This window comes from Scatophagus argus, chromosome 24 (assembly GCF_020382885.2).
Source record: "Scatophagus argus isolate fScaArg1 chromosome 24, fScaArg1.pri, whole genome shotgun sequence".
Taxonomy (NCBI): Eukaryota; Metazoa; Chordata; class Actinopteri; family Scatophagidae; genus Scatophagus; species Scatophagus argus.
Window position 1 is genome coordinate 1,118,558 of NC_058516.1, and position 25,456 is coordinate 1,144,013.

The 25,456-nt window shown below is 46.6% G+C and overlaps 4 protein-coding genes across 5 annotated transcripts; 3 read left to right on the top strand and 1 right to left on the bottom strand.

The window, feature by feature from the left end:
• The first annotated feature begins 574 nt into the window (after positions 1–574).
• On the top strand, positions 575–2,392 carry LOC124055347 (claudin-34-like). Its single transcript, XM_046382099.1, has one exon. It carries the CDS (start codon positions 1,353–1,355, stop codon positions 2,112–2,114), a length of 762 nt encoding a protein of 253 aa, XP_046238055.1. The 5' UTR covers positions 575–1,352; the 3' UTR covers positions 2,115–2,392.
• A 1,473-nt stretch (positions 2,393–3,865) lies between these two features.
• sumo1 (small ubiquitin like modifier 1) lies at positions 3,866–7,233 on the bottom strand. The gene is made up of 5 exons (XM_046382102.1): positions 7,074–7,233; positions 6,630–6,704; positions 5,980–6,057; positions 5,668–5,739; positions 3,866–5,446 (listed from the first exon to the last, which is right to left on the bottom strand). The coding sequence occupies exons 1-5, from the start codon at positions 7,083–7,085 to the stop codon at positions 5,378–5,380; spliced, it is 306 nt and encodes a 101-aa protein (XP_046238058.1). The 5' UTR covers positions 7,086–7,233; the 3' UTR covers positions 3,866–5,377.
• A 789-nt stretch (positions 7,234–8,022) lies between these two features.
• map3k2 (mitogen-activated protein kinase kinase kinase 2) lies at positions 8,023–17,989 on the top strand. Of its 2 annotated transcripts, XM_046382091.1 has the most exons (18): positions 8,023–8,123; positions 8,247–8,418; positions 9,921–9,993; positions 10,418–10,536; positions 10,817–10,857; positions 10,940–11,039; positions 11,141–11,254; positions 11,336–11,432; positions 11,539–11,669; positions 12,088–12,167; positions 12,321–12,385; positions 12,641–12,733; positions 12,820–13,059; positions 13,166–13,314; positions 13,410–13,541; positions 13,742–13,871; positions 13,985–14,162; positions 14,316–17,989. In XM_046382091.1, the coding sequence occupies exons 3-18, from the start codon at positions 9,939–9,941 to the stop codon at positions 14,533–14,535; spliced, it is 1,944 nt and encodes a 647-aa protein (XP_046238047.1). In that variant the 5' UTR covers positions 8,023–8,123; positions 8,247–8,418; positions 9,921–9,938; the 3' UTR covers positions 14,536–17,989. The 2 variants fall into 2 exon arrangements, with proteins under 2 accessions (XP_046238047.1, XP_046238046.1); XM_046382090.1 differs by having other exon boundaries at positions 8,064–8,418.
• A 1,645-nt stretch (positions 17,990–19,634) lies between these two features.
• si:ch211-113j14.1 (sterol 26-hydroxylase, mitochondrial) lies at positions 19,635–24,425 on the top strand. The gene is made up of 9 exons (XM_046382092.1): positions 19,635–19,977; positions 20,625–20,815; positions 20,901–21,100; positions 21,174–21,371; positions 21,470–21,633; positions 22,185–22,351; positions 23,420–23,501; positions 23,600–23,815; positions 23,949–24,425. The coding sequence occupies exons 1-9, from the start codon at positions 19,744–19,746 to the stop codon at positions 24,063–24,065; spliced, it is 1,569 nt and encodes a 522-aa protein (XP_046238048.1). The 5' UTR covers positions 19,635–19,743; the 3' UTR covers positions 24,066–24,425.
• Positions 24,426–25,456: the final 1,031 nt, after the last annotated feature.

Here is a 25,456-nt window from a genome sequence, read left to right on the forward strand (position 1 = left end):
GACGACGCTCAGTCAGGTATGTGACACAACGAAGAGTTTGACTTGAAAATGTGCAGTCTGAGGTGGCCTGAAGCCTTTTAAACTTCTTTTAATCTCACCTGATCAATCATACTCTCAGCAGAGGGGTCACTTTGATCACTTTGGATGAAAAAAGTCTACTTTCAGAAGCCTTATTTGCTAATAATTTTGCACAGCATGATGATACTTAATTTTCACAATTATTTCGATTTTTACACCTGAAATAAGAAGTGTACTTGTAGAGACGTTTCTGATGGTTTTTCTTATTTTTTTGTGTCATCATCGATGGTGGGAACTTTCAAGTTTCCTTTTGTTTCTTATTCCTTATTCCATGTTTTTAAATCCTATTTAAGCTTTCCCACACGCTGCTTTCGGGCCAATAATTTGCCTAAAAATTGAGATATTTAAATAGCAAGATATTGTAAAGTTATATAATCACGGTGCTACTTATAGAATGTTTTGTCTCTGGTAATATCAGAGAGTTAATCCTCTCTGTTTTCAGTAACGTGGACAAACTACAGTTTAATGTCTGCTCCTGGAGGTAAACCATTTTAGATGCTCAGCGGCTTTGCAGCAGCAGAAGGTGGTGAGTAAATACGACCATATTGCAGTTCACATGACGAGCCTCATTCAAACCACACGTCATAAATCTCACACATGATGTTTAGTGTCATAAAACTGCAACCACAGAAATGTTTTCCCACCACTGAGGGTTTCACACTTGATCTTTCTAACACGTCGAGATGCTTAAAGATCAGTCTTGAAAGGGTGTTTTTCAGATGATCCACCTGCTGCTCAGTCACATGTCACAGTGACGTTAATGGAGCTTTACAGCCATGTAAACATTTGTGATGTACACACGATTCCTGTTCAAAGTCTGCTCATTAAAGCAACAACAAAAGCAGTTAGAAGCTCTTCACTGTATGGTAACTTTTAGCATGCAGTGTTTAGCAAATTAGCATAGCATGTTAGCCTAGTCATTTAGCATGTTTTAGGTTTGCTTTTGCCCTGAGCTTTGGTCTTTTGTGCTGTTACACTGAGGAGGTGTTTTGTTTTGTGCTGATGAATACCTGTGTCTGTGTTCCTGTCTTCTCAGAGGGAGCAGCAGGTGCATGTTTGCCAGGTAGTCCAGGTGACAAGATAGCATCAGGGAAAACAACGCGATCTGCATCATCATCAGAGGGGGGAGCGGGAGTGTAGCTCAGAGATCACCTCTGCTGGAAAGGAAACGAGATTCTGAAGTGACACCTTCCACCTGGCTTTGATCATCTGATGATGCCCATGTCGATCAGGACTTCCTTGGTAACGTGAGTCTGTGTCGTCGCTCCACTGCTATGGCCTACCTTGCTCATACCGCCCACGTCCAGCTCGTCGCCGTCTGGCTGGGCTGCGTGGGCTGGACGCTCACCGCCGTGTCCCTCGGACTCATCCAGTGGAGGGTTTGGCAGGTGTCTGACACAGAGGTCATCACCTCAGGCGTGGCCTGGGTGGGCATATGGCGGGCTTGCTTCAACAGCCACACCCTGGTGACCCCTGGCTTTAGAGTCTTGCACTGCAAGTACATCAGCCTGACCGATGCCTTCACGCCGCCAGAGATTGTGGCAGGCCAGATTCTCATGCTCCTGTCTCTTCTTGTGGGTCTTTTGGGGAACGCTGGTGGGCTTTATGCTTTGAGGAATGTCAACTTTGGGATGGAAAGGACCTCGCCAATCCGTGTGGCGTTCCTCACCACGGGTGCGCTGTGTCTGCTGGCTGCCGTCATGTCACTCGTACCTCTCCTGTGGAACCTGAGCTCAGTGGTGACCAATCAGACCATAAACTTCCCCTCTGAGTTCAAAATGCCCGAGGCTCCCGACTCTCAACACGTGGGGAGCGGGATTGGGGTCGGACTGGTGGGTACAATCCTCATGATTTTCTCTGGGATTATTTTCTGCATGTACAAGTTACCAGCGAGGTCATCGTCCAGGATACAGATGTCTTTGAGAGAAGAGGAGCACCTGGATTCACCTGTGCAAGGTGTGACTGACAGCCGGGGGGCTTTAACAAACTCTGTGGGGAAAGATAACCCAGCATTCGAGTCCCACGAACGCTTGTGATCAGATCGTTTGTTTCATTCAAGGATTCAAGGAGCTTTATTGTCATTTCACACATGTAAAAACATGAGGTGGGACGAAATTAGTTTCTCTGGTCCTGGTATAAGTCCAATAACCTACAAAATACGTAAAATAACTATAAATATAAAAACAATCAAAATAAAAAATGTAAACAATGAACAGAGATGACAACAACATGTACAGCAGTATGTGCAAATGGAAGAGTAGTGCAAAGTTTCTGTGCAAGATGGCTGCATTATGCAATGTCCTGTGGGTGGTTGTCAGGGTGATGTGTGTGTAGGGTGGGGTGGGGATGGGGTGGGGATGGGGTGGGGCAGCAGCAGGGGCTACAGAGGTCCTCCTGAGCTCAACAGTCTCACAGTCTGGTGGTCCTGCTCTTAATGCGGACGCCCAGGTACCTGAAGTATGTGAAAGCGAGAAGGAAACCAAACGACAACCTTAAAATATCAAGAGTTACATTTGCAAAGATTGACTTTAGCAAAAGTAAGAAAGCTGCTCACACAAAATTAAGCTACTTTGTGGTCTAAGTTCTGGTTAGGATTTTTCTTTCTCCAGGTGGCTTCCTTGGCTCTGTGTTGGTCACCTGTCATGCTGGTGATTTAAGAATGAAACCTTCTTCCTTCGTTGCAAAGGTCCTCCAGCTCAGACTTTTTATCTAAAGTTGCCTGAAGAAGTGGAGGTGCTGCAGGCCTCGTGTCTTTGTGGATGTATGCAGGTACAGAATGAGAGGAGTTTCCTCTTTCATTTCATTGAAGCTGTGGACTTTACAGTGTGAAGCAATAAAATATACAAAAGCTGTTTTTTTTCTTAAATATTTTATTCAAAAAAAGCAAAAAGCTCATCTCCAGAATTTCAAACCATCTGTATCAATGTTCCTCTAATGATGAACACTCCCTTCACCTCACTGGAATCAGTGTCATGGCTCAAATCACAGCCCTTCCTGTCCTGGGGGGGTTTGGGTGGAGTTCACCTGAGCCTTTCACTGATGCACAAAGGAAACACGATAGCACTCAGTCAGCTTGACAAAATCCAATTGACAACATATTTTACTTCTAAGAAGGGTTTTCTTATTTCTGATTGCACACACCTCTGAGTAATCCGCGATCACAGAATCACTGCTTCCTGTCATTTATTAAAGGATGATGAAAGTCATCTGCATTTGTAACTCCCACTGCTGGGAAAAACATGTCGTACGGCAGCGGAGACTGCTGACATACATTCAAACTGTGTGTCCCAGAGGTGCGGATCAGCCGTCATTAACAGCACATCTTGAGTGTTTGTGAAGAGTGAAAGAACCAGAGTGTCAACAGATGCTTCTTCGTTTGCTGGTTATTCCGCTCTTCAGGAGCTGAGCATCTCCACCATGCAAATATCTTTGTTTCTCACTCATCATCTCGACACTAATTTCAAAGGAGACACATTTTAGGGGGCTGCTGATGATCTTCGCCTTCTTGAGGAACTTCATACAGTACACAGATTAAAAGTTTCATCCCAAACGCAAAGAGAAAAGCTTTAAGAAGAAGCGCTGACAGCCACAGTATCACACGTCACGTCAATGACTATTCTCTCAATATGTGCAAGAATTTCCTTTCACCAAAGCGCTGGAGGACAGAATTTAAAATACTGTGCGTCAGCGAGCAAAATATTTCCATGACGGGTATATATTCAGATACATCACTACAGAATGAATCCCTCAAATATAAATAAAAGACGACACTGAGATACACGTGGTATATCATTCAAACACACTCTAATACTGAATACAACATATACAAGTAAAGCACGATTATCATTTAAAAATGTGTTTACAACCTCAAATATTACCGTGTCAGGTCAATTATTGTCATAGTTTTACATTTTCATGAGGGTGCAGTTCATGACACACCAAATGACTACAATTTCCAGAAACAAAAGCTGACAGAAGTGCTCTTCACGGCGTGTGGCGTCACATCCAGCTGTTTATGAGCACGCCGCACTGTGTCAAAGCGAAGCCGTCTCTGGTGAGAACATCTGCTAAATGCCCTGAATGTTACACAGAAGACATGTGGAATGAACGGACGTCTAACTTGGTGTGCCAAACTCCTCCGTCATGTTTCCTTAAAAAAAGAACAAAAGACTAACAGGTAGCAACTTGTTTCTGTACAAATGCCTGATGATGAATGTTTTCAATCACTGAGTGTCACTGAGTGATTTAAAGGAACAGTGCATCCAAAAATCCATTTCTGACATTATCTGCTCAAACTTTGAGGCCATTAGAGCTGCAATGATTGGTTGCTTTTTCCGTCAAAATAATTACAAAAAATAATCTGGAACTATTTTTATAATCAAACTTGGAAAATGTGAAATCTGAGTTCAGCTGTTAAAAATTGATTAGTAATATTTTCCAAAACATTGTGCAGAGTTATTATGAAAAATCTAAATGAGTAAATATTAAACCTTTTGGACCTAAAAGCTTTGCTGGTCTTATGACATCTTCCTTTTTGGGTGAACTATTCCTTTAATGGAAATTGTTCCTTGACTACATTATTTGCTTCTCCTAACACCCCAAAAACACAAGACAAAAACCAAACAGCTCGGGTCAACAACATGAACATCCCTGCACTCCTTCAACGTGGCCTTGTTCACACCTGGCATCAACGCGTGGACACAAGTCGACAGCTCTAAGTCCATCAGTTCACACCTGCCGTCACCACACGCACCTCAAGTGGCCGCTTCCTGCTCCATGCAGCTAAACACGAACATCACTTCTGTTGCTCTTGTAAAGTGAATGTTTCGTGTGCAATTCATCCATGAGAATCAATTTTGCCTGTCGTTGTGGCTTCTTTGTGTTTTTTGGCACTTTAATAGGACGCCGCGATGCACAAATTAATATGTAATTCCGCTTATGCAGACGAGGTCCTCCAGTGAGGACCACAACACATTCACATACACACTGTTCAAAGAAAGTGGCCATATGCAGCCCAGACAACCTCCAAATGTAGTCTGAGCGATGGGATCCCAATGCTCACACCTCTGCTTAGAGTTGTCCACTTGTGATCACATCACCCACATGGAAACAAAGTCCCAGAGACCCGCTTGTCCTTTTCTTACCTCCGTCTGTTCACCTTCCTACCCCTCACACATGGAAGCCCTGATAGAGTTGGTTTTGATCCAGATGGTTTGAAACAGAACAAAAATAGGTACATACAAACAAAATAAAATACAAAATAAGGAAAAAAATAAAAAGAATTAGAAATTCTGGATGTTTAATCATTCCAAAGTCCGCCGGTCTGTTCTTGATAAACCTCGATGACGTCCTCGTCCTCCATCCCCAGCTGACAGGAACACACAGCAGAAGAGAGAGATGTTACAGCTATTAAGGTTTACACAGGTTTATATTTCAGAGCTAATCTGTGATCTCTATTTTCAGGTGTCTTTATCAGGATCATAAATCACAGAATCTGCCATATGGATAATTATATTAGTCATAACTGCAGTCTTTAGGTTCTTTAGTGAAATGCCAAAGAGATGCTCATGTCCGGATTGATGTGTTTACCTCTTTTGGAGTTTGGTTGTCTGCGATTCTCTGTCCTTCAAACAGAAACCTTAGCGTGCTCGCTGGAACGCCCTGCAAGAAGCACATCGACACACGTCAAAGGGAAATACCGGCCTCTGGTGTTGGTCCCAGGCTCAAAGTCTTGGCTTGTATTAAAAAGGCATAACATGTAACATTTCTGGTGGCACATATTGTGTACTTATTGTATTATTAATTATTATTCATTGTTACTTTGTTAATGGCTGATTATCAAACTTGTGTTCTCAGGGAACAGGTAGTGTGACTGGTGGTGAATCTCCTCTTTTCTTGTACCTGTCTCTGGCTGTAAGACTCCTTCAGCTTCTTCAGATGTGTCGTCATTTTCACCTTAAAGTGGATTTCACTGCTGTCCTGTTGGCAGAAAGATAAGGTGATGATGAGAAGCAGGAGAAATTTCAGCATACTTCAACAAGGTCAAAAAAACAAAAAAAACCCCAAAACACAATTAATGTAGGAAGAACCAACAAACAAAGCATGCAGCATCATCCAACCAAATCACCTTCAGGGAGCTGCACAGTGGAAATAATATACTTTCAGACACTGAAAGCTCATTGGCTCTTTTACAGGAATGTAAATACACCTTCTCCTTACATCTGCTAAAGAAGCACCACATGTAGCAAATGAAAAGATAGAAAGATAGATAAATAGATAGATAGATAGATAGACAGATACTTTATTGATCCTGTGGGAAAATCACCTGGTGTGTTCTTTCTTCAGTTTTAGAAACATCATTTGCTGCTCAGGTAAGCAATTATTAAATCACTTTTTGAGTGACATTCCTAACTGTGCCATTTATAAAGAAGGAACCACACATAACATTTAACACAAAAGTATGCATATGCTCTTGATTAAGCGGAAAATCTATGTTTTTTGTCATATTTGTTGGTGAGGAACTCATCCACCAGCCCTGCATTCATACACACCTGACCAATCACTTTTAATTTGATGTACTCTCCATCCTTCTTGTCCCCTCCGTCTTGGCTGGATGGTTTTGTCTCCTGAAAACAACAGATCACAAATCTACCTAAACAGCACAAAAACACCGAAAAGCCATACTCGTTTCAAACAGGCCCAGAGGCAGGACTTGGCCGATTTCGCCGAGACTGATTCGCACACATCTGAATATTTCGGTTTCAAAATGCTTGCATCGCTTGTTGTTTCGTAGCTGAACTTTGAAAAGGAACCAAAACCGAAGCTAGCTGCAAAGCTAAATAAGCAGTGAGTTCTGGGCCTGAAGCTACATGAGCTAACAGTTAGCACATTAAATAACCTGATACGAGGTAGCAGCAATAAAAACAATTATCAGCCTCCTTTTCAGTTTCATGCACAGTACAAACAATGAAGATTCTTTAATGTTTATATCTTACCGTGTCTGACATGTTTTCCTCTGTGTGTGTTGTGAAAAATACACCCACAATAGATGTCACGTTAGCTTCCAGTCGCAGCTCTAGCTTGATATTATGAGAATCCTACATCAACCGGAAGTGACGCATTCTTCTTCTTCTTTTTCGAAGAATGTTATTGAAACATATCACACAAGTTTATAAGTTTATCATGTCTGCATGTGTTTGTAATTTTAGACGAAAAGTAAAATTGCAAACACGTCATGGGGTTGGAATAGAAAAAAAATTAACAACATTAAAAACAAAGAAAGAAGAACCAAACTGATGAAACCGAACATGGATTCTTGTCACATCAAGTGAATCCAGACATGGCATTTTTAAAACGCAACATGAAGTGAGGAGAGATATAATCAACAATAAATCGTGATAAATAAATCGATTTACTGCATACTTGTTTTGTATGTAGGAAACCAGACATAAATAATAGGCCTACCAGCGTTTCTCTGCGCTACAAATAACTTAGTTCTACATATACGTCCAATTTAGAAATTGGCATTACATAAATTTTATACAGCATTCATTAAATGATAATGCACACAAACAACCTGTCTGACAAAAACCCCCCAACTCATTTTCTATATACCACTTATTCACAATGCAATAATAAGCATATACTAAATAAATATCAATCCAAGGCTAGTTTTAATTGTGAATTTGCTACATTTGTTTTCGGTGATAGAAAAGAAAATAAAATCTATCAAACATATTAAATGACAGTTTTCAATCGTGAACGCCAATACATTTCTCTGACCTCACTGGTTGTTTTTGTTGGACTCTTCCAACTGGGTTTCGGGGTAAAGGTCTATCAAGAATGCCAAAATGAAAATTGATATATCCGGCTATTAACTGTCAACATAAAATACAAACTATGTAACTAAGGTTTTTCCCTATGCAAGATGTTTTGTGATTTTATTTTGTCAGCAAAATCTCTACACTTCCGGTATAGCAGTTACAGCACACGTGTTAACTTAACGCATCTAGGGGGCAACAGCGAGCGAAGCTACCGACAACCAGGTTGGAAAGTGCATCAAAAATGAAAGCTGTCGATTAACTTTACATTTTTATAACCGTCCAGACACGGAGATCCTTCGCTGAACAAACCCTTATCTTGTCGTTTTTCTGCCTGGAAACATCCAGTGGGTTAAACTGACAGCCATCGGGCCTCGTCTTCGTGGCCCAGCAGGACTCGAGTGAAGTTGGGAGCGGACTGCCAAACTTCTGCTTCCTTCGGCGGCTCTCCGCAGGGCCCGGGGCTCCTGTCACCGGGCCTGTGGATGAGGAAGTGAATACAAATCTAACAAACCACCAGGTTAGATGATTATGATGAAACTGTTGAGTTCAGATGCTTCGTTTAAATACCCCCTTTGACGGTCCTGCAGAGCTGGAGAGCTTTGAATTGCGGCTAGTTAACTTTAGCATTAGCTTAGCTTGACAACTTCCCTGGCCTGACAGCTAAATGTACACGGAACACTCGGCTAACATTAGCCACTTAGCTTCTCCTGTCAGCTAACACTGCATATGGGAAGCTAACCTTATGTTTTGGTTATATTTCATATGCCATATCATTAACTAGCACGTTTAGGTGTAGGGTAGCTTATAATGCCAAATTGGTTAGCAACAGTTGTTAGTCAGTTTTAGCTGGCGGAGCTACTCAGCTAAGGCTTGTATATTGTTTTAAGGCTAATTTTCCACCATGGGAGGCCATAATAGTGGCTGTGTTGTTGGTATCAACTTTGCCGTGTCCACTGACATTGAATCGCTTGCTAGCCAGCTCGCCAAAGTGGTTTGCAAAGGACGTTATTTGTTTCTAAAAAACGTTCATCTAATTCCAGTGCCACAGCCCACTCTTACAAACGTGATGGAACAGTCAGGTTGTACGTCACTTGCGGATAGCGATCAATCTGTGATGCTCATTGATTTTCATCAGCACTATTTGATCAGCTCCTCATCAGCAGAGGCCATCTTGACTGTCCAGACTTAAATTTTCAGACTCACTGCACCCACAGCCTGTCTGTGGTGGTCACGACTTCACACTGAACAAACATATTGTGTTAACTCGTGATGCTTGTGCACAGGAAACAGTGGGGATACATCAAGTGAGAACTGCTAAGATTCATAACATTTGCAATTAATTCTTATGGCAGATGAAATTTTTCCATACAAAACGTGATTAGGTTATAAAACTTATTATGAATTCAGAATTCTCTGTCACAGGTTAAGTAATTTAATATATAGCATGTTTGCTATAAATACACATCCTGTCAGACAGCACAGCTTCATCCACCTTGACAGCACCATTGATTTGAGCCTTTAAAATGATCATAAATTTGAATCAGCACTTCAGCTAAACACTGAACATTGTAACCTTCATGAAGATAGGATTTATTGCAGGGCTGCTTATCGCACTTAAGTTTAGCTACATGGCTCTAATAAACTGGCAACTGATGAGGATAAAGAAAATGTTTTGCAAACTCGGCTTATTTATGCTATTTTGTAATTCCCGAAGAGCATTTTTTTTTCTTTGTCATGTCATATAATCAAGAAATTACTAAATCAGAGTTCTGCCAGAATAAACTGTGAGTCAGCTGCACACGTTGAGTGTGTGTATGAATCACCTCCTTCAACAGATAAAATGTTATTTATGATATTTGGACATTACTTTTCCATATCATCCAGCCATGTGAAGGACAGGCGTTCAGGCTCAGAGTCACTGTTTACAGACCAGGATGTGATCAGTCCGCAGCTTCAGGCTCTGACTTGTGTTCCGATCAGCTGGATGTCAGGATTTACGTTGTCCTTTTGCTGTTGCAGGAGAAAGGAATCCCTTTGATGGGAGAATCCTCTTTCCTGGCCTCCTGGGTCAATCGCCGTGCCATGATGATGGGTATGTGTGAGTATGGATTAAGATAGTGTTACTGTTTGGCAGTAGGCCAGCTGTGTGGGGGAATGTTTTCTCTCGCTGAACAGTGTTTCTTTGACACTCTTGCCTCACTAAAACTCCCTGTGTTACGTGCTTTAGTGTAAGTGGCACATGTTACCCCCGCAGGTCTGGAAACACAGTAAATGTTGCTGACTTTGTGAGAGAACTGCAGAAAATACTACTACATCACTATATCACACGTGTTATGATGAAGACTAATTTTTCTTCTCACATTTTCCACTTATTTTGCTGACCTTTTTAGATTCAAATGTGCTTTGTGTTTTTCAGTTGTGACCTGGATTCAGTTAATTCAGTAATTCAGTTTGTCCAGTGTTGCTGAATTTTCGTTTTTCACCCTTTAGTTTGTGTAAATGTCGTTGTCACTCAGATGAGCAGGAGGCGCTGAACTCGATCATGCAGGACTTGGCCGAACTGCACCGCTCCAGCCGTCCTGCCATGTTCCTGTCGGACCTGGGCAAACCCAAAGCCTCGTCGCCCAAGAACCAGGTGACGATGCGGGGCTAAATGTCACTCAAATAACATGAAGTGCATGAAATGGTCATTCTGACCCATTCATGGGATCATTTAGATCGATTATACGTCCGGTGCACTTGTTGTTGTTAGAATTCAGGCTTTCAGAAATAGCATTTTCTCTGTGGTCTGTTTTGTGTCTTCGGCTCTGGTTATTTTGGGGTCAGTGCTGGACTTTTATCATTTTGTGTGTGATGACTTTTGTTTTTTACAACATGAACTCGTCTCATTGCTGAACTCAATGTGACTCCAACAGAACGATGTCAGAGTGAAGTTCGAGTTCAAAGGGGAGAAGAGGTGAGGCTTTGAGCAGGTTCACCACTTTAGTGTGACCGCTGCCGAGCTGTGGCTGACCTCTGACCTGTCGTCTTCTCTGCAGGATCTTGCAGTTCCCACGACCCGTCAAGCTGGACGACTTGAGGGCGAAAGCTAAAGTGGCTTTCGGTCAGACGATGGACCTTCACTACACCAACAATGAGGTGTGAAGCCGAAAGACTTCACAAACCTGCGTGAATTTTAATTTTCAATGATATTAAAAGGAAGTTACGTCTCCAGCAAAGTAGTTTCTTTCCTCTTGCAGTTGGTGATTCCGCTGACCACTCAGGACGACCTGGACAAGGCCGTGGAGCTGCTCGATCGCAGCGTTCACATGAAGAGTCTGAAGATCCTGCTGGTGCTCCAGGTCTTCTCTCAGGTCAGCAGCGCTCTCCTTCAGACATGCTGATTCACTGAAGACCTGACATTTTCCCTTAGTTTTCCTGTTTTGTGTCTCTAGAACTCCTCCTCCAGTATGGACCTGTTGCCGTCCCACGAGGAGCTGGACAACACCGGGTTCAGGGTCGCTGACAAGAAGAGCATGCTGGCTTTGATAGGTGAATAATGTGTCCTGACAGGAAGCTCGAAGTTCAGATTTAGCATCCTTGAGACTTTCAGCTGTAAAAATATTTCTTTCTCATGCTGTCGCCAAACCAACCTCAGGCTCTCATTCGACGGACCGCAGCTCCCCGCCTCCGGGTTATATTCCCGACGCGCTCCAGCAGGTGGCGAGAAACGGCTCCTTCACCAGCATCAACAGCGAGGGAGAGTTCATTCCTGAGTCCATGGACCAGGTAGCACCTCTCAGGAGTCTTCTCACCATTATTTATTTAAATGGGAAGGAGCCATGATGTATGAGCCACTTTTAATCAACTTGTGTGAGGTATTACACCAAAAGCCAAGCTAAATTGGAACTTTCATGGCTGTTATGTTTGGCTCCTTGCCATGTAGACACAGTTTGCTGCTCGAGATGTGGATTTAGTTGTTAAAGTGCCTGTGGGCTGCTGACTTTTCTGAATTTTCATGAGCCCTGACGGCAGAACATTAGAGCTTTTAATACCTCGTTCAGGTTCAGTCTGTCTTCCTCGTGTGACCCCTGAGGTTTGCGATGTAACTGCTGCTGTGGAGCAAATTGAAAGTTCAGTGTGTGGATACTTGGAAGTAGTTGACAGCGTGAGAGTTTGCTTTTCTCAGTTCCTTTCCTCGTTTCAGATGCTCGACCCGCTGTCCATGAGCAGTCCAGAAAACTCCGCATCGGGAAGTTGTCCCTCTCTGGACAGCCCTCTGGACAGGTCAGGACCTCAGTGTTTTATACAGGCAACAGTAACAAAAGGCCGGAGGGCCATAGATTTTAAGTGAACATGTTTTTATGTTTGTTCTTTCACTTTCGTGTAAACAATACTCACTGCTGTTTCATGGATTTGTTTGCGTGTTGTTTCATGCAGCGACTACCCAAAGTCCAGGATGCCCCGGGCACAGAGCTACCCAGACAACCACCAGGACTTTCCAGGTAAATGTCAAGAAACGTGTTCATAGACTCTCCTGGTCTCCAGCTTCTGAGTCTGGACTGTGGAGACAGTCAAAATAAAATACAAGCCACGAAAAAGTTTCCTTCACACATTGAATTCAGCTCACTGACGGAGAAAAGCCGACTGTGCAGCCTTAATGCAGCTGAAATCAGGAGTCAAAGCTCTTTAAATTCCATCCACTTACCTGCAGCTCCTAAACTTTATTGTTCTCGGTTCTTTGGCCACTTCCTCTCCAGAGTACGACATCCCGGTTTTTGAGAAGTCGGGGAAAGGTGGAACGTACCCTCGGCGATACGGCATTCCCTTCGGCCTCCAAGACTACAGTGATGGTGGGTAACGTTTCTGACACCCACACAGTGTGACTGTGTTCTCCCAGTCTGCACCATTCAGACTGTGTTCTTCCTCTGCTCGGCAGGGAGGAAGACCTTCCCTCGGGCCCGGCGAACGCAGGTTCACGGCTTCCGCTCGCCCGTCAGCTTCAGCCCCACCGAGCAGTCGCCCAGCACCAGCAGCGGCAGCAGCGTCTTCACGCCCGACCTGGAGGAGGTCCCGGGGCCCGCCAGGAGGCCGCGGAGGGGCAGCGACATCGAACCGAACCCCAACCCGACTGCCGCTCCAACCCTGTCTGTGATGGACATCAGTCCACCCAGCCGCTGTGAGTCGGATGTTGATTCTGTTGGCCGGTGCGGCAGGCCCACAAAGCGTATCGAGTGTTTTTATTCTCCTGTGATTTGATTGCGTCTGATTGTTTGTTTGAGCAGCTCCACGCGCCCCGACCAACTGGAGACTCGGAAAGCTCCTGGGTCAGGGGGCCTTCGGACGGGTTTTCCTCTGTTATGATGCAGATACTGGCAGGGAACTGGCGGTCAAGCAGGTCCAGTTTGACCCGGAGAGCCCAGAGACCAGTAAGGTGAGAGCTTTTGTCATCAGACGGTAGGTGGAAGGTGGGGAAACAGCAGCACGGCAGGAGAGAGATGAACTTTTGTGATGTTTGTTGTCGTTTAGGAGGTGAGCGCGTTAGAGTGTGAAATCCAGCTGCTGAAGAACCTGTGCCACGAGCGGATTGTCCAGTACTACGGCTGTCTGCGAGACACGATGGAGCGAACGCTCTCCATCTTCATGGAGTACATGCCGGGCGTGAGTGTTGGCTCAGGAGCCACCTGCACACATGGCGACTCGCTTATCATCTCAGAGCACAGAATTACAGTTTGCCAACCCTTCATGTTGTTTCTATGTTGTAGAAAAACTGTAGAAAAGGTTTTTTTATTATTATTATTTTTACATAAGACGAAAGAAGAGCAGCACAGTTTGGACTTTTTTATTTTTGTGGCTCTCAGGGCTCCATTAAGGACCAGCTGAAGTCGTACGGAGCGCTGACGGAAAACGTGACGCGCCGCTACACCCGGCAGATCCTGGAGGGGGTGTCCTACCTGCACAGCAACATGATTGTCCACAGAGACATCAAAGGTGAGGAGGACTGCTTGTTTGACTGTTGTCTTCAGGGACAGAAATGAGGTCAGGGTCAAAGCGGAAAGCTGCGAGCACAGGAGGGCACGGCTGACTTTCTCCTCTTCGTCCAGGTGCCAACATCCTTCGGGACTCGGTGGGGAACGTGAAGCTGGGAGACTTTGGGGCCAGCCGGCGGCTGCAGACCATCTGTCTGTCAGGAACAGGCATCATGTCTGTGACCGGCACCCCCTACTGGATGAGCCCAGAAGTGATCAGTGGGGAAGGCTACGGCAGGAAGGCTGACATCTGGTGAGACCTTTGATGTCACGCGTCACGTTTATCTCCTGATCAGTTCAGTTGGTAGAAGGCGGGCTTGAACAACAGTCGCAGTCAGTGATCGTGGTTTTTTGTTCGTGCTTCGTTTCCTTATTCCTGGGAAAACGTGTGCTGTTTTGTCCGCAGGAGTGTTGGCTGCACTGTGGTGGAGATGCTGACGCAGCGACCCCCGTGGGCCGAGTTTGAGGCCATGGCGGCCATCTTTAAGATCGCCACCCAGCCCACCAACCCCGTGCTCCCCGCCCACGTGTCGGACCACTGCCGAGAGTTCCTCAAACGGATCTTTGTAGAGACCAAGCAGCGTCCGTCTGCTGATGACCTGCTGAGGCACATCTTTGTACATTAGCCCGACCCCTGAACCTTTGACCCCCGCTGCTGAACGGCCAGATTACCTGATGGGGCCTCTGACCCCGCCCTCTCCACCTCCATGCTGACACCTTATTACACCCGGAGGGAACTGGCTGGAAGGAGGTGGGACGTGCGGCGGGGGGAGGGGGAGTGGCGTACCTGCTCCTCCTGTCTCTGTTTGTATGAGACTGCCATAAAAGACATTTTATTTTATTTTTCTCCGCAAGTTGCACCTTATTTTCTCAAACAAGGAGAGGTCGAGCACTTCCTCCTGAAAAAACGACTCTTTGAAACCTTTTTTTAGATGTTTGTACGGTTTGTCCCTCGGGATGTTTTGGAGTGGGATAGTGTCGGTGTTGTGGACCTACAGGAGGTGACGTCTGACTCGTGAGTGGCCCCGCCCCCGACCCCAGAATGTAGTCTCCTGCCAAAAACCCAGAGCTGGGCCCGCTGCTACAGACGAAATCTCAATCCCAGATGCAGAGAACACTCCCCGAGAACGGTTTCCACTCCCTCACCTCCCTTTCTGGTCTCACTTTGTCTTTCTCTGCTTCGCCGTCTGTAAACTGCCTTCCCTCCTCTTCCTCTCCCGTCTTTGTTCTTCGCCGTGTGCCTTTTCTGTTTTTTAAACGCAGTGTAGGAGGGAGTCCTTTGGAATTCTTCGCCGTTATTTCACGCAAGTGTTGTTTTGCCTCCCGGATAAACTGCCTTCTCACCGTTAACCCAAATCCAGCTGATCTCAGTTCAGCCGTTATGTCCGTTTTTGCCTTTCTGTAACAGGAGCGTCCTGATCTCGGCTCCTTTGGTTCGTTGGCCTGCCCTGCGCGCCTGCTCTGGCTGGAGACCAGATATCCCTCAGACTTTGTGCTGGTTCTCCTGCTTCGGTTCTCAGAGGTGGCGACGGTGTCCAGATGGTTTTACCTCTTCAAATGCAGCCTTTTGCTCGGCTTCTCAGAGTTCACAGGCCGCTCTTCCTGTGGCAGATCAGATAATTAATCAGTCAACTTCAAATCCAGCAGCATGCAGGAGTCAGTCTGCAATAATCATGCGGACGCCATACAAGAACATCAACTGAAAAGTTCCAGCTTTTCAAATTTGAATTTGTTCCTTCAGCGGTCTGTGAATGGGGTTTGGTCCAGGAAAGCATCAGGCTGAAGTGTGTGAATTCATCACTGCTCCCCCACCAGGTGTTTCTCACTGCTCTGATGTTCCCTGAAATCACCTCAGTTATTATTTAAATCGAGAAGCGTCTGCTCGGGAGAAGACAAACGAGGCCAAGAATGTGACCTCTGGTGCTCTCGTGGCTCACCTCACTTGAAGCAGTGACGCAGGTGAGGCGCATTTGAAGACTGTCCACCTGCTGCAAGGCGAGGAGCTCGCAGCTGATTGGCCAGAGGTCTGGCTGCATGACGCTGTCCTGCTGTTTTTCCTTCGTGTCTCCCTCGCCGCTCGTCACTGAACCATCGGGTACGTTTACAGATGACGTGTCCGCTGCAGTCGCCACCTTTTTCCAGCCGCGGCGTCATCACTGTGCCATATCGGAGCGCTCGCTTCCTGCGGCGTCGTCTGGCTTTTCCGCCTCGTGGGCACTCGTTTACAGCATCCCACAGCTCCGCTCCTGTACAGCAGTCAGCGCCGCAGCCGCTGCTGTTGCCAAATCCAATGCATCAAAGTTAACTCGTCACTTTAGCCAAACCACAAACGCTCCGTTCGGCACGTGTCCTGCTCGGCTCTCATCGTGGTTTCCTCCGGCTTCAGAACTATGCACCAGGAAGCTGTAAAGTTTCTACAGCCTGTGACGCCTCGGCTGATGCCGCGGGAGTCGTGATGTTACTGGGCAGCTCGTTTAGGTTGAGTCAGACCGGAAGCTGGAGTGACTTCACTCCTGCAAAGAGCCATTTCAAGGTGCGTTCAGCCATGTTTGACCAGGCTGCTGCAGACTTTACTGGAAGCTTTCACCGTTGTTTTAACAGAGCACTTCTTCCTGGTAAGCTCCTCGCTGGTACCAAACTGAAAAATTAACCCAACAGCAAACCTGAGAAATGATTTGTCTGCCTGTCGTAGTTCTCGTTGTGGTCACTAGATTTTGTTGAAGAGACATTTTACTGATTACACTTTTTGAAAGGAGGACAACAGTTTGTCCATGTTGAGTCACGATGTCAGTGTGAGAAGGATTGAACCCGCCCTGAACCTTGGTCTCAGTTCACGTGTTCCCTCTTGTGGCACCTTGGCTGCCTGTAGTGAGTGTCCAGCTGCAGGTGTGCGTCTGTGATCAGCCGATGGACCCACACGGGTTGTAGAAACTTGTCTCCTTTGTCCACATCGCTGAGACAAACTCAAGTGTATGCATTTTCTCAACGGTACGTGTTCAGACCCACAGAAAAGAGAAATGCTTGGTAGATTTTTCTTTTTTTTTTTTGCAAATCAGCCTCCTGTCATGGAAACATTAGTGTTTGTGTTGAGTTTGAGGCGGCTTTCAGTAAACTGTCTGGTACAGATGGAGATTGAGTCGTGAATGCCGCCAGCACTGGCAAACCTTGATACGCACTACCATTATGCACTATGGATGACTCACTGATGCTTTCCCACCATCCCTCATCAGCTGTCGCTCGTGCAGCTCGGTTCAGCGACCTTTTCTTTGCACATTTTAAAGACTGTTTTTTTATTTTTACACAAGTGTGACTGTGAGTGGATGCGTATTTGTGTGTGTGTTAGCAATGACTCGGTACATGAATGTAATGTCTCTTTGTTTTTACCGTCAGATGGCCTCGTTCACCACCGTGGATTAACTCTTAGGTACCAGTATTCGTCACCTGCAAACGCCAAGATACACCTGTAGTTCTCTCTCTAGTGTCTAAAGCCACTGCTGCCACTCCTGTGTGTGTGTGTACGAGTGTGTGTGTGTGTGTGTGTGTGTGTACGAGTGAGAGTGTCAGTTTGTTAACGTGTATTTACTGCAGTTCGTGCTCTTTGGACACTGCGCCCGAAATGCCTTGAGCATTCAGACTGTAGGGGGTGAGAACATTTAAATAATAATAATTAAAAAAATGAAATGGAAAAAAAAATCATGTACAAATGTATAAAGTGAAAACGTACCCCCCTTTTTTTTAAAAAGAAAAAAGTCCACTTATGTCCCACGTTTGGTCTCTGTGTCTTGTAAAGGAAGCCATGTTTATAATTCTGATTGGTTTGTGACCAATACGCCTGTTTATATCAGATCTGTATATCAGTGGTACGCATAATTTTTTAATATATATTTTTTATTTTACTTTGTTTTTTTTTTAATGGGAGATTTTATGCATGGTTGGGTCCTGAGAGACGCAGCAGTGCCGTTGAATGGTTGCTGTTTTTTGGCAAAAAAAAGAAATTCTGGAGTATTGCGACAGCTCTGTGTTCATAATTAAAAACAATTATGACTGACAATGAAAACAATAAAAGATATTTATTTCACATTTGTGCATTATCTGCATTTATTGAGTGTGTTTTTACTTTATTCTAACATTCAACAGTGGATTTAAATTTTCAAGCCTTTTTGTTTACTTTAGGACTCTATTTCTGATGTCATGTTTGGATCCAGAAAATCTGGGTCATTAAAAAATTAAGTACACAAAATAAAAAATTGAAACCAATTTTTAATTTTAACCAAGTTTTAATTGTACTTTTTGTAGAGGATGACACAGCATTAAAAAAACAAAAACAAAACACCTGATTATTTTGCAGCTTTTACCGCCTCGAGGTGACAGTTTGGCAGATCATGTCGATCTTTACTTGTCGTTTATTGGCTGCCGTGGGAGCCTCTCTGGCATGTGTTTATACTGCTCTCCGGTGGTCATGACACGCAACTACACTTACTTATGTTTTGTTTTTTTAAATCCGTCGCTTCTAAGTATTACGGTAGTAGTTAAGTATCCTTGCTAGCTTACAGTGTAAACTAATCAGCTTAGAGGGAGTAAGGAAAGGTTATGTACCAGCTGTCTGTTAGTGCTGCACAATCAGTCATACTTCAGTTTGAATATCTTTAGCTAAAATATCACTTCATGATTTTGTCTGACTTGACAGTAATGGAGAACCACTAAAGATGGACAAAACGTGTTAAAGCTGTCCTCTACAAAGCAAAGCAGTCACTCGTTAGCTCCAGTTAACATCATGTGTTTTGATGTCCTTCACTGGCCGTAGTCGGCAACTATCAGTACATTCACATAAAGGCAGACGCAATCAAATGTGAATAGACCGTCCGGGTTAATATGAGTATATGTGTTTTAAAATAGCGGCATGGGTAGATTTTAATTTTAGATCTTGACTTGATATGAGTGGACTCCTGCTAAGTGGGAGACTATTATTAGACAAGCCGCATTACATTACATTACATTACAGTGCTTCTCTGGCGGTGTCACTGACAGCGCTGGTCGAGGTGGTGTTAGCATTAGCATTAGCGCTCGCTTGTGCCCGTGATTACTTCCGCCGGTAGCATAATTAGCCGGCAACAAGCTAAATACAAAAACGCTATTGCGAATCCTCTAGGGGTCAGTACCTACAGTGTGACGCCATTTTATATTTTATTTATGTGTTTGTATAGATGTATTTATTTTATATTGATGTTCATATACCCCGCGACCCTGACGGATAGGCGGTATAGAAAATGGATGGATGATATTCATACATTTCTTTTGTCTTTAGGTTTTATATTTACAAAATCAGCCAGTTGCAGTTATAGTATGTGACCACTTGGGGGCGGAATCATATAGTAGTACCAAAGAAACTCTAAAATCAGCCCATCTAATATGAGCAGGGCTGTGATAGAACTTCCTTCACAGCAAAACCTTTAACATAGCGATGTCCTTATACAATATGACTACAAGAAGGCAGTGAAGAAACACAATTATAAATGTTCTCAGATCTGTCAGCTGCACGAGACCGAAAGGCAGGCACAGGAAGACAGTAAAAGCTCCTTCGGATGTACTTTTTCTCTTATCAGAAACGTGTTTGTTTCATTGGTTTCATAACCAAACTGTGGCACGAAAGATGATCCCCTTTCCACACTCTGTTGACCTCACATTTTCAAAATCAAAGTTACAAAGCGACATGTCGACCCAACGCTTCGTGCAGTACCCCAGTCTCTCCTGCAGGGTGTAGCCTGCACACGACACGTCTGTGATGGAACGCACGCACACTCAGTCAGCCGTCTCAGACGCACACAGACCACATCATGGGTCCCTCTGCGGCCGCAGTCCGGACCAGCCGGCTCGCCGCGCTCTGCGCTCGGACTCTGCCGAGTTCCAAGCTCCACCACGGGGTGAGGACCAGCAGAGACCTGAACGTTCAGGCGGCCACCGAGGCGCAGAAGCTGAGGAGCATTGATGATCTGCCCGGGCCCACTTTGACCACCACTTTGTACTGGCTGTTCGCCAAAGGATACGCGGACAAGAGCCACTTACTGCAGGTCGGTGTCGGCTCCGCTCGGCTGCCTGCCGCTCGTTTCTCTTTCACTTCAAAGTTCGCTCGTCATGACAGACATCCGACCTGCTTCAGCCGGGAGGAGGGGAAGCAGATCTGATGTGTGTGAGCACCCGCAGTGTTTTCATCACAACAGGATGGCTGCAAAAGTTTCTGGTTGACAGTCTGAAGATCACATGCATTTTCTGTACGTTTCCAGTGGGGTCAGTGAATCAGCTGAGGGGGCTTTGGTGACCAAACTAAAATTATGGCACAAGTAACTGCACAGACTCGTGAGAAACCGATTAATGTTCAGGTGTACAGCTGATTTAAAGTCATTTAGGCTGTCGGGCAGAACTTTTGAAGGCTTTTCACATTTTCTGTAAAACTCAAGATCAGTGTGTCGAATTGCTCCTCTTTGGGTGTTATAAATGATATAAAGTTATTTCACTGCTCTTCAAGCAGCGTTTCAGTGTTTTGTGTGCAGCTGAGAGGGAAACTACACAGCTTTGACTGTGGGGTGAACTGTCCCTTTAATCTGCTGTCAGCAATAATGTGATGATGTGAGTGTGAAAATGGTCCTGACTTTTGTAAACGTGTTTCAGTTAGTTTTTCCGCGCTGACATTATCTTATCTTATTGTATTATCTTCCAGGGCCTGCAGAAGAGTCTCTACGGGCCCATCTGGCGCTCCAAGTTCGGCCCGTTCGACCTCGTCAATGTGGCGTCTCCGGAGTTCATAGCTCAGGTAATCCAACAGGAGGGCCGCTACCCGGTGCGAGCCGAGCTGCCTCACTGGAAGGAGTACCGAGTGCTGAGAGGACAGGCCTACGGTCTGCATGTGGAGTGAGTGGAGACAGACGACCACAAAACGAAAAAATCCTTAAAGGTTTGTCGTCTGCGAGTCCACGAATGCTCTTTTGCTTTGTAGCACGGGACCCGAGTGGCACAGAATGCGCAGTGCCCTCAACCCCAAGATGATGAAGCTGCAGGAGGTGTCGGTCTTCGCCCCCGTCATCAACCAGGTGGTCGGAGACCTGCTGCGCCGCATCGAGCTCCTCCGAAGTCGCAGTCGGGACGGGGCCACCGTTTCAGATATGGCCGCCGAGCTGTACAAGTTCGGCTTTGAAGGTGGGAGGTGCAGCATTAACACCACAGGATGAGGTGAGGGGAGGAGCTTCTGATTCTTTTGAACCTCCTACAGGTATCTGCTCCATCCTGTTTGAGACCAGGCTGGGCTGCCTGCTGGAGGAGATCCCCAAAGACACGCTGCGCTTCATCACCGGCGTCAACAACATGCTGACGCTGTCCGAGACCGTGGTCCTCCTCCCCCACTGGAGCCGCGGCGTCCTCCCCTTCTGGAAACGCTTCGTCCAGGCCTGGGACGACCTCTACGACGTAGGTACGCAACCAAAGAAACGACAAAAGCAAACGGAATTCCGCTTGTGGACTCACTCATGAGACAGCAGAGTGTTTGGTTTTTGTGTTTTGGTTTGGCAGCCCGGACCCTCATCGACAGGAGAGTTGCCGAAATCGAAGCTCAGGTGTGCAGCGGCGAGCCGGTGGAGGGCATGTACCTGACCTACCTGCTGTCCTCCGGCAAGCTGAGCAGAGCCGAGCTCTACATCTGCATCACCGAGATGCTGCTGGGGGGAGTGGACACGGTGAGGTGCTGCCTCCAGGCTTCCGTTCATGTCGCTACAGTTTGTTTGTTCAGCAGCTGCCAGAAACTGCAGCCTCTCAGCCCAGAAAACGAGCACCTCGCAGGAAGTGTTGCTCACGGGTGAATCAGCACTTTGGCCCCGGGCGGTCAAAACCCTCAGCAGCACAAACAGAGACGGGTGCAGCTGCCATCTCAGGTTTTTGTTGTTTCGCTGAGCTCGTCTGGCTGCATTCCCAGGTGAGGTTGAGGCTTGTAGCCACGAGCTGGAGGTTTGTGAAATCTCTGCTGTAAAGTGAGCTGCAGCTGCAGTTGGAGGGAAATCGGCCTCGACATGCTGAAATGTTCTTGGTGTTTTTCCTGGCCTCTTCCAGCCGAGGAGACCTTTCCCTGCACACATTCACGTTCCCTGGTCCTGTGACCTTTAGTCCCCATCGGGTCAAAGGTCTTCACACTCTGAGTTGGGACGGTGAAGGTGAACATCTGAGTATCGCCGCTGTGAGCGTGTTAGCACTTAGCTCCATGCTCCCCTGACATCTCCTCCCTTTCCCGCAGACCTCCAACACGTTGTCGTGGGCGCTGTACCATCTGGCGAGGGACCGCAGGGCTCAGGATCGACTGTACGGCGAGGTGAAGTCGGTGTGTCCGGATCGATGGCAGCCGACCGCAGACAGCCTGACCAGCATGCCGTACCTGAAGGCCGTCATAAAGGAGACGTTACGGTGAGGTGCCAGCTGCCGGGGTTCGGGTTCAGCTACATTCACCTCAGTTTTGTCCAACGTGCTCTGAAAGCTGAGGGTGAACTCAGTCTGTCAGCGGTCGTCGCTGAGCGGATCGGGTCGGGTGAGGACGGGAAGGGGCCGGGTCTCTCGAGGGGGTTGGTGTTGAAGCTCAGTCGAAACCTGACAGGAATTCTCCCTTTTGTTTTCTTTGTGTTGCTCAAATTTAGCGACAGCAGCCAGCGTCTGCGTCGCGTTCTGCTTCGTTTTCGGTGTTTCAGGGTGTGACAGTCGAGTCCAACGTCCACGTTAGCCCCAAAGTGTGAAACGTGGACGAAGCTTCTGACGTGCAGCAGGGGACGAGTCCGCTGGCGTCAGAAGGACTTCGGGACAGTGAACGGCTTCACGTCAGTGGAGTTTAATGGTTCCCTCATCGTTAAATTTTAACGTGAACATTAAGGAGGTGTGAGGCAAGATAGGAGGGAGGGAGCAGGAAAGGACAAGAGGAAGGAGACAACGAGGTGACGAAGGAGAGAGGGACACACGGGAGGTAGAGAAGTGAAGACGTTTTACCGCCCAGAGGAGGAGCAGGCAGAAAAAATAAAGCTTTCACAACATCACATTGTGCAACAAGGTGTGAATAACCACGCAGGCCGCATAGCAAAGTCCTCATTCCTGTGAAACATGACCAATCTGTGAAATATTAAACGTCATGAGCTGTGGACTAAAGTATGTGGACACGTTATTGCTGCCACGTGTGAAGCCATGCTGTCTCAAACGGCTCTGCAGCACCGAGATTCGAGAAGAGTGAGGATCACCTGTGAATGACAGGTGTCCACATACTTTTGTCCAAGTCTTACTTGTAATGGACCTTTGCTGAATTCTCTGGGGGAGCGGAAAACATCTGCTGCTCAGCGTTTGCTGCTGTCTTTGCCATCTGGTGCAGCTGTTGTGAAACGTGAAAACCACGATCGCCGCAGAGCAAACGCAGATAAACAGCATGACTGTGCACTTCACGTCACCTTTTCCTCGCGCTCGGAGCCTGACCTTTCTGTTTCTGTTCTCCACCAGCCTCTATCCTGTGGTGCCCGGCAACGGACGCTTTATCCCCGAGAATGAGGTGGTCGTGGGAAACTACTGGTTCCCAAAGAAGGTGGGAGCAAGACGTGAGCTGCGGCTGAGCGCTTGTGCTCAGAGCTGACAGGAAGCCCATGTGGGATTTAAGTAAACCCGATGCTTCTTCTTTTTCAGACTCAGTTCCATCTGTGTCACTACGCAGCCTGTCATGATGAGGAGCAGTTCACGGACGCCGAGCTCTTCGTCCCGGAGCGATGGCTTCGAGCGGGGGTGCCAGGCAGCGGCTACTACCAGCACCACCCCTACAGCTTCATCCCCTTCGGCGTGGGCGTGCGGGGCTGCGTGGGGAAGAGGGTGGCTGAGATGGAGATGTACTTCGCTCTGTCCAGGGTGAGTGACGGGACACACAGGAAGTTTGTCTCCGAGGCCCAAATGACTTTGAGCCCGAACAGTCATGAAAGTCTTGACTCGTTTAAAGCCTCCGCTGCTGTCTGACTGCTGATTGGCTTGTGTCGTCTCTCAGTTAATGCAGCACTATGAGGTCCAGCTTGAAGACGCCGCAGCGGTCGTGGAGCCCAAAACTCGAACTCTGCTCATCCCCTCAAAGCCCATCAACCTGCGCTTCCTGCCCCGAGCCTGAGGAGGGCGCCGGCGAGGCTCAGGTGTCCAGTCGGGACACGTTTGGGTTTGCGACGCTCAGCAGAATGATTCACGTCCCGCAGCTCGGGAGTCGGGACACGAGCGAGTCACAAAGACCTTCCTCATGCTCACTCTGCTTTTTTAAATTATATGTGCTGTTTATGGCGATGTGGCTGACCAATCGCAGCCCAGCCTGATGAGTATTTTGTCTAATCATGTGCTCCTGCAGCACATTCATGTACATTAAGGAGGGACGACATTAAAGGTCCTCACTCTTTTAATGGAGACTTGAACTGAACGCCCAGACTTTGCCTTCTGCATGATGACAAATAAAGTCCCGTCATGTCTTTGACAAGCCTAACACTGTGCTCCTGTGAGTGTGTGTGTGTGTGTGTGTGGGTGGGTGGAGGTTGGGAGCTGGAGGTGGTGCTGGTGGGGAAAGAGCAAAGCGTACTCACTCAGAGTGCTTTTTTAACTCCATTGATAGTATTTGTCATGAAGCCAATGAGTCACAGACTGATGTGTCAGACCTGCTCTGTGTGTGTGTGTGTGTGTGTGTGTGTGTGTGTGTGTGTGCGATGTCTGAACATGGACTGTAAGTGTCGGAAAAGGACGGAGGAGACAGGAAAGGAGACAGGAATGCAACCAAGAAAAACAGAGCGAAGTGTTTTCTGACTGAAACGTGAAGTCACAAGCTGAAGCACGTTAGATTTCTGTTTAAATCACTGCTTAAATCACAAGGTTTGGACGTGGACTTTGTCAAAGAGACCCCCCCGGTTTGGGGGACAGAGTGAGGGGGGTGAGAGAAGATGAAGCATGCTGATCCTGCTCTGCACTGTGTTCTTCAGGTCCTTATCGTGAGCCAATGAGCCCTCATCTCACAATGTCAGGAATGTAAAAAACATGTTTTCATATGAGACGAAGCTCACGTTGTTTGTGAACCTGCTTTGTTGTTGTTTGTGAACCTGCTTTGTGCACAAATGGAAAATGAATTCATTCTCTGTGGTGTTTATGTTCTCAGTCTGTGGAGATAAAACGATCAGAAAACCCGACAAGTTTCTGCCTTCCGTTTCTTGGCGCCCTCGGCTGAAGGTGTTCGGTGTTGTTTCATCCCAAACACACCGCAGCTTTGTGGGTGTTGTTGGCTGAAAGTGGGTCAGCAGCAGAGCCTGAACAGCGATCCTCTGCAGCCCCCTGCTGGACGCACTCAGTGTTACAGTGAACCGGGTCCCCGGACGGGATCACATCTGCGGCCCCGCACACCTCCACCCCATCACGGCTTGTTTTGCACATGTTTGATGAGAGGAAGAGCGTGAGGCTCCTGAAGCCGTCGCGCAGTGGGTCACGGGTGGATCTGCTCCACAGCGCGTTTGGCCTTCACACAGAAAATAT

Coding starts and splice junctions, on each gene's coding strand:
- map3k2 (XM_046382091.1), top strand. CDS start 9,939: ATGGGAGAATCCTCTTTCCTGGCCTCCTGGGTCAATCGCCGTGCCATG. Junction 13,542..13,741: donor TCATGGAGTACATGCCGGGC/GTGAGTGTTGGC, acceptor TGTGGCTCTCAG/GGCTCCATTAAGGACCAGCT. Junction 14,163..14,315: donor GGCAGGAAGGCTGACATCTG/GTGAGACCTTTG, acceptor TTTTGTCCGCAG/GAGTGTTGGCTGCACTGTGG.
- si:ch211-113j14.1 (XM_046382092.1), top strand. CDS start 19,744: ATGGGTCCCTCTGCGGCCGCAGTCCGGACCAGCCGGCTCGCCGCGCTC. Junction 23,502..23,599: donor ACTACTGGTTCCCAAAGAAG/GTGGGAGCAAGA, acceptor CTTCTTTTTCAG/ACTCAGTTCCATCTGTGTCA. Junction 23,816..23,948: donor TGTACTTCGCTCTGTCCAGG/GTGAGTGACGGG, acceptor GTCGTCTCTCAG/TTAATGCAGCACTATGAGGT.
- sumo1 (XM_046382102.1), bottom strand. Junction 5,740..5,979: donor AGTCTTACAGCCAGAGACAG/GTACAAGAAAAG, acceptor TGCTTCTTGCAG/GGCGTTCCAGCGAGCACGCT. Junction 5,447..5,667: donor ACAACCAAACTCCAAAAGAG/GTAAACACATCA, acceptor TGTTCCTGTCAG/CTGGGGATGGAGGACGAGGA.
- LOC124055347 (XM_046382099.1), top strand. CDS start 1,353: ATGGCCTACCTTGCTCATACCGCCCACGTCCAGCTCGTCGCCGTCTGG.